This window comes from Siniperca chuatsi, linkage group LG17, assembly GCF_020085105.1.
Source record: "Siniperca chuatsi isolate FFG_IHB_CAS linkage group LG17, ASM2008510v1, whole genome shotgun sequence".
NCBI classification, from domain to species: domain Eukaryota; kingdom Metazoa; phylum Chordata; class Actinopteri; order Centrarchiformes; family Sinipercidae; genus Siniperca; species Siniperca chuatsi.
The window spans coordinates 12,014,931-12,029,120 of NC_058058.1; the positions used below are offsets into that span (position 1 = coordinate 12,014,931).

Below are 14,190 nucleotides of genomic sequence, written 5' to 3' on the forward strand. Positions count from 1 at the left end.
CAGTATACTCACTGCGTGTGTGTGTGTGTGTGTGTGTGTGTGTGTCTGTGATTTAGAGTGCAAGCTAGCTAATCTCCTGGCAGATCCAGTGGAAGGTGAACAGGAGGTGGGATACATCTAGTCTTCTTAAATGCCAGAACAATGTCAGGACAAACAACAAGACTCCCTGTTCCCACTCACAAACTATAATATGATTACAGTCACTTTGTATTCTAAATATTACTTCTTATTCCTATTAACAGGGATGCAATGTTTGTATCCTGAATAAGAATATACTTTGGTTTATTCTTCCTCAACTAGATGGTTGCAGCTTCTCCACTGTGAGGTTTTTCCTTTTCTTTTTAAATAACAATAATAGTAATAATAATAATAATAATAATAATAATAATATCTTTGGCTTTTCTACTGTTGGTCGGACAAAACAAAACAAAAGACATCAACTTGGGCTCTAGGTAGTGGTGATGGACATTTCTTACTATTTCTTGACATTCTACAGACTATTAATCAAAAAATAACAATGATTATTCAATAATGAAAATAATCATTAGTTGTAGCCCCATTGGCCATAAAAGCAATGTGGACTGAATATGTTTTCACACCAAGTCCAAACCACAACAGTAAAAATAGCTGAAATAAAACAGATCTGACAGGAGTGCAGCTGTGCAAAACAAAACAATACAATATTTCTCCATAAGGGTGATTTCAACAGTGAACAGTAAAGAAGTAAGTGTTTTTCTTTACCTTGTAGGCTGCACCCTTTGGTATGATTTGGTATGAAACATTTTAAATAACTGAAATATTATCTTGAAAGACTCAAAACAAGGCTATGTGCTATGCCACATATATTTGCAGCAGGAAAAATGTGTTAACCTGCTCATTTTCAGGCCACGGTCAGTTTTAGCTGGCCAGTTAACCATCCAACCTGTTTGCAGAGAGTTGAAACAATTAATCGATTACTATTTCGATTTTTTCGATTTCGATTAATGGTTTAAATAATTTTTCTAGCAAAAATGTATTTCTTTTTTTTCTTTTTTCTTTTCTGTGTCTTATATTATTGTGACCTTCAACATCTTGGGATTTTGGACTGTTGGTCAGACAGTTTTATAGATCAAACGATCTATTCTTCTGGCATTTACCACTTTGTTGGTTTCAGACTATGACTTGTCATAAAAGTCTTTGTTTTAAAGTAATGCACCCTTGATTTTATGTAAATAAAGAATATATACCGTGAATCTGTGTGTGTGTGGACTCTTTACTGACCTATCTGTAGCAGTACGGGTGTCACCAGTGCCGTCTCCATGGCGTAACAGAACTCCCGGCCAAACATCACGGCCCCATGCATCACCCATCTCTTCAAGGGGATGCCTTCGATCGATCCCTCGCTTGCCGACTCCTCCCCTCCTCGACCTCCTCCTCCGTTTCCCGATCCATCCGTCTCGCCTCCCGCTCCTCCTTTCTCCTCATCCGAGCCTGATGCCGTGGAGTTTTTTGCATTAGCCCCGCCCACCACAGATCCGACCTGCATAGCGTCAGCCTCTGTGTTCTGGGGAGGCATGGTGGAGGGCATGCACGCAGTAAGAAAACAAGGGCACCCCTTCTAACACTGACAAATCTGAGAACAATTACCTGTACTTACCAAAGAAAAAACAATACTACTTCCCTGCTTTTACAAACTACTCGTATCAAGTTACTTGTTGTTACTTTAAAACTGGTAGTGACTTCCTAGAAGTAACTTAATTACAATCTTTACAAGCTACAAATTGCAACCTGTGGTAGTAACTTGCTGGTTTTACAGTAGTTACTATCTATTACTGCTTTAAAAGAAGTAAACTCAGTAAATTAATAAATTGATCTATAGATGTAGTACAGATCTGAATTTCCAGATCTGTTGATGTAAAGAAAACAAAACAAAAAAAATCAATCAGCAATCACTTGTCCTCTAAACAAGTCGTCCTAAAAACAAGTTGTCCTCCAAAAATACTACAGCTTCAAATTCAACACATTTTAATCCTCCTTTGTTCCACCCAGAGTCGAAAAAAATAGTAAAATCAGCTTTCCAGAGGCTTGTAGAAAATCATGAAGAGTAATGGAAGCAGTTGAATTTTCACAGGAAGAGTGTGCGGTACATTCCAAGAGTGTGTTTGTGCATTTGCTTCTTTCTGTGTGTGTCAGGTGTGTTTGGGTGTGTATGTGTGTGTATGTATGTGTGTATGTGTGTGGGTGTGTGTGTGTGTGTGTGGTGTGGTGTGTATGTTTATGGCTTTTTTGTCATTGAGGTTTCTCCCTCTTTTCTTTTTTCTTTTTTTTTTTTTACTGTCTATTACAAGCTGTAAAAATCCATATAGAAGACCATTCGGTGAGTTCCAGAGTCATTTTGTGTATAAAGGGCTGGATGGAGGGCTTAATGACGGAATGCGTGGGGGCGAGGAGGAGGCCGCGGGGGGATGGGGGAGAAGGCGGAGGGCAGGCGGCGATGGTGGGCGGAGCTCCTCTGAAAATCCCCATCGATTGGCTGATCAATCTGTAGGAAAACACAGACAGGACGACAACCGGCAGGTGGGGAAGCACAGAGTCACAATGCAGGCGTCCCATTGGTTAGGAGGAGAGGTGACCGTGGAGGTTGTTGAGAAAAGAGGGGGGAGAAAAAAAGAAAAAACACCAGAGTTAGAAACAGCAATTTAACTTTCAAACATGTATTGAACCGAGCGTGGGAGCTTTGCGGCATATAAAACAAAAAGCAATACCGTATTTTTCCTGTCATACAGTATGGTAGGTGTGTCAACATGAATATGTTGTTGCAGAGTGTCACTTCAATTGACACAAGAAGAAGAAGAAGAAGAAGAAGAAGAAAAAAATAATTTGGGCTTCTATAAAAAACAATGACGTCTGTGTTTTGACGCACATCATATGTCGGCTGTGTTTTTTGCCTTTTATTGCTTTATCAATGGTGCCTGAGGAAGATCGCCAAACTTGAAACACGTTGTGATCCAGAATAGTTGCCAGTCCAAGCCTTTTTTTATACCATTAAGTATCTGTATTTATGCACATATATCAAATGTTCTCACTTTTCTGCAATCAATGGCTCCCATCCTCTTTTCTTTATTTCCAATAATTTAAGAAGCCTTTTTTCCACAGTTTTTTGACGACCCTTGATTGTTGACCTCCACCTGTTATGGCACAAAGATTAATTTTCCATGCCCAGCCCCATGGTAAGCAGCAACTAGAGTCACTAAGCAGCATTTTCGTTGCATTTGTAGACAGTAATTTTTTGGCGTCACACCCGGTTTGATTTTCCTTGCTTTTTTGTGTGAAAAGGATCATTCACACAAATTACAAATAAAAACATATTCACAAACATATTTCTTACTTCTTACTCACCTCTTGGGATATCTCTCCATGCAAAGAGTTTTTAACTTTTGCCTCCATTTAAATACAATAGAGGTGAGTTGAATTATGTTTGTGGTGTTCACATAAGTAAAATACTTTTTAAAAAGGACTCAACAGCAACTTTTCTTTGCAGAAACAATGTCCTGGTTATGCTGTGAACAGTTTTTACTGGAACTTTATTTACATAAAAACTTCTGACTTTAAGATCTGTGGAAATGGGGTCATTATTTCTGGATAAACCAACCCACATGTGTTTGAATCTGTGAGTGTGGGTTGTTTGAGACATGTTGATACCACAGCTCAGACACACACACACACACACACGCGTGTGTGTTCTCTCCTATGAAAAGAGTCAATTTTTAAACAGTGTAATTGGTTTCAGCGTATGATTCAGACACTCGGACAGTCTTTGAAACTGGACAGGAGGGATGACAGCACGCAATGTGTTTTAAGAGCTGAAATGTTTTCAAATTGAACGACAAACAGGGGGCTTGTGTGTGTGGTGAGAATAAATGATAGATATGTGGACAGAAAAAGAAAGAGAGGAGAGCAGGGAGTGAAGGCCAGCTAAAAACACGCCTCAGAAAGGAAAAAAAATAAAACACACTGCATAGATGTTCAATATGATTTCCCGCAGAGTTAAATTCCAAAGTGTGTGTTTTTTTCGTGCAGTGGGCCACTGGATTATAACCCATGGAGACAGCATGTTTCGTCACACCCAACAAACACTAAGGCTTGCCAAGTGAACGACACACACACACACACACACACACACACACACACACAACAACAGTGCTAAGACCCTCATCAAGACTTTTAGGGAGAGATTGAGAAAGAAAACAAAATGAGAGAGGGAGGGAGAGAGAGAGGAGGGAAAGAGATGAGGAAAGGAAGGGAGGGAGGAAGGATGGAAGGAGGGTTAGAACTGGTGAAAGGAATAAAAGATGGAGGCAGAGGAAGAGAAGGGAAGACGTAGCGAGAGAAGAGACAGAAAGACAAGACAGACAGATGGAAGAGGGCGGAGGTTGAAAATATTTGTCTCTCTGCCCATTTATTACTTTCTCTGGTTCCTCTCATCATCTCTCCTCTCCATTTTCAGTGCTCTCACATGTCCCCATTAACATTCATGATGCACTCAAGAGGGTCATGAATATTTTATCCTCACACACACACACAAACACACACAGCCCCCTCCCCTCCTGACCTCACACACTGCAGCAGATTACATAACAGCCCCTCTCCAGGCACACGTACTGTATATATATATATATATATATATTACATAGATAGATAGATAGATAGATAGATAGATATATATATATATATATATATATATATATATATATACTATATATATATATATATATATATATATATCTATCTATAGATATATATAGATAGATAGATAGATAGATATATATATATATATATATATATATATATCTATCTATCTATCTATATATATATATATATATATATATATATATATATATATATATATATATATATATATATATATATATATATATATATATATATATATATATATATATATATATATATATATATATATATATATATATATATATATATATATATATATATATATATATATATATATATATATACACACACACACACACACACACTAATTATCTTATAATTATACATTTTGTTAAAATTAGAGGACACACAACCTCCACTCCACAACACAAGGCTTTAACCAGCCCTAGGAAGAGCTGCTCTCGGTACTCATCCAGGCTCAGAAAACATTGGCGAGATAGCCTACATATGAACTCTTTCTTAAATTGAATGATGAACTGTTGTGGTTTTATCTTGTATATTTTATTTTTCTTGCTATGGACCTTCTTGTGAGTCTGAAATAAAGTTTGAATTGAATTGAACAAGGTGTGCCAAAAAACACCCAAACTTGGAAAGGCCTCTACGACAAGACGTGTCACAACATACTAACAACAACAACAACAACAACATGTTCAGATCTGGTTAACCAGCGGTCTCTAAATATTTCAGTGTGATGGGAACACAAGTTATGATTAAGTTCCGAATGACGGGAACATCCAAGCAGGCTGGAGATGCTGAAATGATGGCCTTGGTTAGCAACGCCTTGTCGAATGGTACGCACATTAATGTGATGTTTAACAAACAGTATGCTGAAGGAACACACAAGATGAAAAACGACAAGTTGTAATTTATATACAGTATGATTGGTAGCTAAAGAGTTTAAATAAGCAATAACACCAACGTGATCCTGGCCAAAGCAATAAGGTTATAAATGGATTTCCTACGTTTAACAGGCCATTAGTTTTAGTGTCAAAGTTAAATTTTTTCTGCATAGTAATTAGGGCTACAACTAAAGATTTTAAGAGATTAATCGATTTATGGAGAAAATAAAAAGCAGCATTACCACACGATAACAACTGTGACAGATATTATAATATGGATAATAAAATGGAGTAAATGTTCACTGTGATCTCAAGAAAGTTTCACGTCTCTGCAACTTGACTTTTAAACTTCCAACTGATGGTATGGGAGTCAACAGGCTAAAATACATAAAAACATTAGTGCGGTCTTTTAACATATTTCACTACAGAACATAAAGCATTATAAGCATCAGTAGTCAAGTATATTGTGCTCTGAATGTGGCTCATTTTTGTGAAACCAAAAATACTGTAAGCGACGAAGCGAAGAGTGGACACCTGCTAGGCATAATGAGCCAGATGACTCAATAAGCCAAAGAAATGGTGAACACGGTGACGGTAAGATGAGAGGAGAGTTGGAGAGGATGGGGTTAAAGCTGAGGGAGAGGAGGGAGAAGCAAAGGAAGGAGAAAGACAAAAAAAGAGCGGGGGTGGGAGGGGGCTAGGAGAGGACAAGAAAGACTGGAAAACAGTCAAATAAGGTTAAATATTTGCCCCCCCCCCAAAAAAGAGCTAAAAAATTCGATTTTTTGGACAGAGAGAATGAAATGAGACAGACCAGATTACCTGTGACACTGGCATGAAATCAGGATAAGCTCGGGTCTTTCTCACTTCATCTACCCTTTCCATTTCCCTGCTTCTTCTTCTTCTTCTGCCCTCTCTGTCTCTCTTACATGTAGCAGGTAACATGAGAAAACAGTGTTGTCTGCTGCAAGCCAGATCATGTGTGGAACACAGTGTCAAAATGCAATGAGCAGTGACTTGAACTGTAAAATGATTTGCATGTTGTCTGTGTTCTTCTGCAAATCTTTTGACAACCCAACCGTTGACATGTTTCATTTCTGCAGAGCAGGTTGACACTACAGACTGCAGAAAAACATGAATGTAGCTACTGGAGTGGGGTTTGTGGGGTTTTCTGCTTGCCGCCATCTTGTCAGTTATTTAAAGCCAAGAAATACCTATTTGGGCAGTGGGGTGGAGCTGGGGAGGGACGAGTAAGCGGCAACCACAAGGGTTGAAGCCAATTGCCTGACATATCTGTCAATCAAGGCAAAAGAGTACAAAATAAACCCCAGGGGTAAAAGGTGGGGTCGACACTGGTCACTGGGGTTTGCATTTGCCTTAACATAACCATAAGCGTCATTTTTGGTGAATGAATACATCAGTCAATCAACAGACAATTCATGAATTTACAATTTTGCTAATTAATTTAAGCAAAAATGTCAAACATTTGCTTGTTCCAGCTTCTCAAATGTGAGGATTTTCTGTTTTATCACCGTTTTATATCATTGTAAATTTAATATCTTTGGGATATAACAAGCAATGTTATATGGGCTCTGAAGTTTGATGGGCGTTTATTATATTTTCTGACATTTTATAGACCAAACAATGAATCTAGGAAATATTCATTCTGAATATCTTTGTGAGTCCATTAGTGAGTCTCTGTGTGTTTGTCTCTCTAGACCTTGTCGCCTGACTTTTAAAACCCCATCACTATTCCATCAGCTCGTATCTGGACATGAGTTTTGATATCATATACAAGCGAGGTATGTGAACACTCTGCGAACATGACACACAACATAGCACTGACCCATGTAGATCTGGATATAAATTACAAGGCTGAAGACCTCAGGATCAAGTTCACCTACTGCTGGGGCCTATGGATGTTTGTGTGCAATGTAATCTGATTTTATAAATTGCCACTGGGAGCTATAAGATGTGTCACATTTTGTGCTGCCCTCTATTAAATTAATAAATAAAGTATAAATCATTATAGTTCGGTCTGCTCCTGGTGTAACGAGAATCTGCTTTTCACTCATGATGGAGCATTTACTCTCAAAAAAGTTTCTACAGTATTGATTTGGGGGGGTATATAGTGCAGTATATCAGATTATTTTGTACGTTTGTTTCCCTCGTGTGCAGTTGCTACTGACTTTTAACTTGACGTGAACAATCCAGTAAAATGTTTTGAGCACAGAAGAAAGTCCAGGACATCTGATGTCTGTCAAAATAACAGACACACTTTTGTTGGCAGGCAAAGGATGTGGTTTCAAAGTTAATGCTGTGTGTATGCGTACTTGCTACATAATGAGGACTGAAACACATTTTTTACCTACAGAGTGAGGACATTTTTGGCCAGTCCTCACAACTTCAAAGGACTGTTTGAAGGTTTGGTTTTAAGGGTAAGGTTAGAATTAGGTTATGGTTAGGCATTTAGTTGTGATGGTTAGGGTAAGGGGCTAGAGAATGCATTATGTCAGTGACGGTCCTCACAAAGATAGAAGTATAAGGGGGTGTGTGAGAGAGAGAGAGAGAGAGAGAGAGAGAGAGAGAGAGAGAGAGAGAGAGAGAGAGAGAGAGAGTATGTGACTTAAGACTGAAGACTCTCTGTACTCCAGTCACACTATCTAAGTATAAGACTGAAGATCCAGAAAGACACAGAGATTGGATGTGTGCATTATGGCGCAGTGCTGCTGCAGTGCAGAGTACTGGGGGGGGGCACATGTACATCAACGTGCACTATCGTCAATGACAAATCCCTTTCTCATAACACAGGGTTTATATCACTACACTGGCTGGTATGAATATGGCGTAATATACCTGCTGGTCACATTAATGCACTCTCTCACAAATACACACGCACACGTGTACACATTAAAACATTTGTGAGAACATCCCACTGACTTGGTTTTATCCCCCTGACGTCCTAACAGCTCTAAAATAATCTCCAATCTCCTCACCTCACCTGAACCTCACAGCTGCCTCCTCTAAAAATAGAAGTTAAATGTCTTCGCTCACTTTAACCTTTGGCCATCGTGGCTGATGAAATGACAAGAAAACACAAATACCTACATCTAAGCCTGAGTGTCAATCAGTCACTCTACTGATGGGTTGATCAAGTTTAATGATTGCTGATGTTGAAGACCTGAGGGCCGAATGCATATGGACCCAGAGTGTGCGACACTTTTTTCCCAACTTTCATAATGAGTCAATCTACCATAAAACCAGCTGGACTGAAGCTTTGAGGTTAGTAGTATATCTAAATACAGCATCATTATGACAATTTAACCACCTAATTTTCAAATACAACCTGGTCACTGCCCTTCTTTGTGTGAAACTAGCACAGTAAATTCACCACTTTGTTGTGACACATCAAATACGTACTGGAGTAGAGATGTTTTTTTCCCCAAATTAATACAGTATCAAGTATCTTATTATGTAGAGACCTTTTAAGTACCTGTCTGAGTGCACTCAGATCACTCTTCTACTCACGGACTGAGCCTTCAGATAACAAAAACAAGTGGACTGTTTAATTAGAATATTAACTGAAATTTGTGTAAAAATCTTCAACCAAACTACAGAAAATAGCTTTACTTAAACCAAACATATGAAAAATGTTGTTTCTCCATAAACAGAAACACTTCTGCTTTTAATGCTGGCTTTCAACCACAAAATCCACAATACAATGCTCTCTAGTCAAATTATCAAAATCGTCTTTCTGCTGTGTTTTATAATATAGAGCATGTGAATATTACATTTGAATTTCTTGAAAAAGTAGAATACTATTTAAGGGTGACTAGTGAATTTAAATAAAACTAAGCCACCCAATTAAACAAGCCAGCAGGCAAGTTTGTTTGTGAAACTAATATGCTAATATTAAGGCACATTCTCTTCATATTGATCAGACCATGATTACGAACAGATACACTGTTTGTATCTGGTTTAACTTGTTAACAAACCAATACAAATATGTAGCGTAATAAAAAATGCAAATTTAGGCTATTTATGTGGTGTGACTACAAGGCTAGTAAGGGGTGTAATTATATTTTTTATTAGCAGGTATGTCACCTGAAGCAGTGGGGAAATGGCCTGATTAAAATTTGTATTCTTAATTCAATTTGAGAATCCAGTAAATTATTTCTCTTTTTAAACTGCATTTTCAAACAGATTATGAAATTCCATTATTTATTTATGAATGAATTACTGTATTTTAAAATGATGTACTTATTGACTGTTTTAATGTTCTTTTTGTAAATCCCTTTTTAAATTGAACTATTTATTAAAGGATTCATATTTCATTTATAAACTTTTTATAATTCGTCTTTTTATTGCCCACTAAAATATCAAATAAGGAATTACTTTGTAATTTAGTCTTTTTATTTAATAAACAAATTTGTAAATACATTTATTAATGCTTCTTTCTATTGTACAATTAGTTATTAATTCATGAAATGCTTTATTGCTATTTCCATGAAACTTGTGGTCCTCCATATCTGTGGGTCAAGAGGCCCAAAATAGAGCTCAGGTATTTCTGTGGTGCTACAAAAAGAGGTTCAAGATGTTCATATGTTAGCTAAGCTAGCATAACAATAACATTCGAAAAAGTTACTGGAGAGGAGACGACTCTGCTGTGTGTTGTGTCAGCAAGCTTTGCAGCCAGTAATAGCCCAGTCATCCTAGTATCTTTAGCCCAGCTGGCTGATAGGCTAGTGAGTTAGCACTGTGAGTGGCCCACATACACACTGCAATCAGTTCCCACCCAGAGCAGTTAGCACAACACAGCTAGCAAGCTAACTCATTTCACTTTCAAGAGAAAAAACATCATGCCAATTTTAGTCCTTCAGCCAGTCGCAAAGCCCCTGTCCAGACAGGTTGAAGGTGACCAGAGAGAAGGTAGTATTTACAATTTGCCATACATTATTATTAGTTGGTAAGCGACGGCAGACTGTCCTGTCATGAGGCCACACAAACATATACACACTGTTCATTTAATCCGCTGTCTGCTGATCTGAGCCTGTCTAGACAGTTCATGTTGATGTAGTGTCTAGTGTCCCATAAATTTAATATCATTTTTATGTAATCTGCTGACCGAGAAGTTGTTTGTTTTTTTTGACAACTAGCATGCTAACAAAATAACGATCACAGACTCCTAATGTTAAAAAGCTGTGTTAACTGCTGCACGTCTGAAGGTTTGAAGTTGGATACAGTGAGGTTTTGACAAGCTGCTGACAGCAGCCTTGGCCTACTTCTACCCCGGAGTCACGTTACTGACTGTGTGTCAACCTCGCCACATAACTTCTCTCACACACACACACACACACACACACACACACACGACTGTAACTCACCACCTCAAACCTCATTTGTGCCCCCTCAGACTACAGTACCCCTCCACTTGCATCCTGTCTCCCCCTTTTAGAGAGACTGTGTGTGTGTGTGTGTGTGTGTGTGTGTGTGTACATGTGTGTATCCTCCCCCTTACAGCCCCCTGAGGCCTTTACCCACAAGGGAGCAGCAAGCCAAACAGGAGATAGAAATAAAACTAAAAAAGAGCTGATATAGATCTACTTTATGTATCTCATGTGTGTTTTTTTTCCTTTCCAGCAATAAGTGTGACTAAGCACTGTCTGTCACACGCAAAATCCTTTCCTCTTACCTGTATTTTTGATTTTGGGGTGAACTGTCCCTTTAAACCTGCCTCTAAGTCAGTTCAAACCTCATTAATAAATACACATATGACCCCCTCAGCTCACCACATGAGCCGACTTACAGCAGCTAAGCACTAATGCACCAATAAAAACTGGTGTTTTCATGAAACAAACATTATTGTTTCACAACCGCAGGTTTGACAACAAGCCAAAATAATTATGACTGCCTGCTCAAACCTGTTCAGGATCACACGAGACCTCAAGATGATACGTTTTAACTCCGCCCACACATCTAATGGAATATTCCACTGTAGAGCTGACACACAAACACACACTCCTCATGCATAAGGACATGCTTGATCCCGATGAAGGCCAACTGAAATCAACAGCATCAAACTGCTTGACCTACATCTCACACACACACACACACACACACACACACACACACACACACACACACACACACACACCCTAAATTGACAACAGTAAAGTCAAATAATCAAAACATGCACGACATCCACATGTGCAAATACATGCTAATTATCATGCAAACAAACTCCCTTACAGCAGTAATGACATCGTACAGACATAAATCTTAAGATATTATTATTGCAGTAACATTTTAATTAATTTTTTGGTGCAGCATCACTCAAGCTTGGCATTCGCACTGCTTTAACCACAAAGCAACATCTTGTTCTCTATAATTACCTGTGATCAAGCTGGTGAAAACAAAACCCACCCATTAGTAACAAAATTAACTATTACATGAGAAATTGTTATGATGGTCAAAGTCAGGTTTTTGTTTCGTACCTCTTCTGGAATGTTGTTTCTTTGTCAGAGCAGGACAGGAATGAGGACTGGCACACAGAACAAATTTAGCTTTGGTTGTGATACAAACCAAACCTGCAGCTTAAGACTTCTGGAAATGTTTGCCTATAAGTTGTACACAAACCGTGTTTGAAAATTGGCAACACATCAGTAGGAGTGTGCCAGCAGGGCCTATGCCATAATTATCAAACATCCCATGGTGTCAACAGTCTAGTAAATCTTTGATGAGATAAAACAAAACTAGTTGCCGCATGAATGAAAATCATTTTATGTCATTATGACATAACATCAACACAAATACAAAGATCTGACTTCTGTAGCCGTGACACAATAACTTATATACATTATTTGGTTTAACTGTTCTGTGTTCATGTTCCCACAATGTCATCTAATGCGAGACAGATCCGTTTTTTGGTACCGATCCTATTGATGCTAATACTGATACCCAAAACAAGACTTAGTATCGGTTGTATAAATACTTTAGATACAGATCTGCCCATCCCTTATGCACGGCAAGAGTATAGAACTGAAACCTGAAAAGGTGTCCACCTCCATTCAAAGCAATCTGGCAGTCCATGAAAATGTAAGTCCACATTTCAAGGTTCTAACAATCAAAAAGAGTTAATTTGTTTAAGTTTAAGCACACCACCTCGAAGAGGTAGTGTGTTTTAAAGGGTTAATATGTCTATGGCTACAGTCATGCACTGTCCAGCAATATTTGGAATATAGTTTTTCACAACCTGAGGACATTTTCATAAACATGCAAAAAAACATCTGCTTACAGACACAAAAGTACAAAAACTATCCAAATATCAAATTACAAATCAATAACTGGGCCACACAAACACGCAGAGCAGATAAACTAATTGGTGTAGTGTTTAAACCAAACCATGTTGCTTTAAAGTACAAAGAGTGTGCACATTTTTTTACTTGGGAGGCCACAGTAAAACCTGTTATTCTGGCTGCACTGTGTATAGTGTTACAGGTTCTGTGATAAATTAACTTGTTTTTTTTTTATGTGTAAAAAAAAGGATGCCATGTTCTTCTACAGTAGCATGTAAATCAGCTCAGTGTGTATGTGTGTGTCCATTACTTTGAGTGCAGTATTACTAACAGTGCTAATGACATTACTGGCACACAGTTATCGTCTCTCCTTTCACCCTAGATACCTGACTACCTGTCTGTCTGTTTAGCCCCTTTCAGCTGATGCAGTCTGTAAACACTCACATCTAGAGCTGAAATCGATTAATCTAGCATCTGAAGTAATTTTTAAGGAAATACGCCAAGAATTCACTGGTTTCAGCCTCTCAAATGTGAATATTTGCTGGTTTTCTTAGCTTTCCATGATATTAAACTGAATATCTTTGAATTTTGAAGTGTCCAGTGACCAAGGCGATATTTTCAAATCGCCTTGGTCACTGGGAACTGGATGTGATGGTCATATGGTCATATTTGACATTTTATTGACCGAATGGTTAGCCACTTAAAGAAAATAATCTGCAGAGTAATCGAGAATGAAAACAATCAGTTGCAGCATTATTCACATCACATTTGAAAATAATAATCCATAATAGTTGGTCTGAAAATATGCTCACTTAGCCCCAAATAACATTTCTGAAACTTTTTCTACAAAGCTCAAATGAATAATCCAAATAAAAGCATTCACCTTGACAATAAAAGGCACACACAAGATTGTAAAAGTTCTTATGTATGAAGTAGCGTACGAACCAGTTACATGAGACGAGGAAGTGAAGCGATATGTTTATATACAGGATACCATTTGGGCAACATTGCGATGAGGACTTTATTTAATGGCAATATTGTGTTTCTGTAAGATTTTTGTATCAATATGATTCAGTACTTTCGATTTTTCAGGCATTTACTTTGCTGGATTAGCAAAACATTACAATAAAAACAACAGTACTATGATATTAGGATTTCATCCATATTGCCTATAATAAAATGACAATGTTGAAGTGGCAGATTTGACAAAGAGAGTGTTTTGCAAGCTACACAAGACACACCACTTTTGAAATATGTCCGATGCAGAAATTAGAGAACTGCTCTCTCACGCCAAGGACAAGATAAAAGCAGTTTAGCAGCATGCT

The 14,190-nt window shown here is 38.0% G+C and overlaps 1 protein-coding gene across 3 annotated transcripts in view; it reads right to left on the reverse strand.

The window, feature by feature from the left end:
• The window catches only part of LOC122864940 (solute carrier family 45 member 4), a 56,157-nt gene that overhangs the window by 36,181 nt on the left and 5,786 nt on the right, over positions 1 to 14,190 (reverse strand). For 2 of the 3 annotated variants that reach the window (XM_044172738.1, XM_044172739.1), the window contains exon 3: positions 1,261 to 2,521. In XM_044172738.1, coding sequence (XP_044028673.1) covers positions 1,261 to 1,567 — 307 coding nt within the window. In that variant the 5' untranslated portion in view covers positions 1,568 to 2,521. Of the gene's footprint in view, positions 1 to 1,260; positions 2,522 to 14,190 lie in introns of those variants that run through there. The other variant, XM_044172740.1, reaches the window with a different exon arrangement.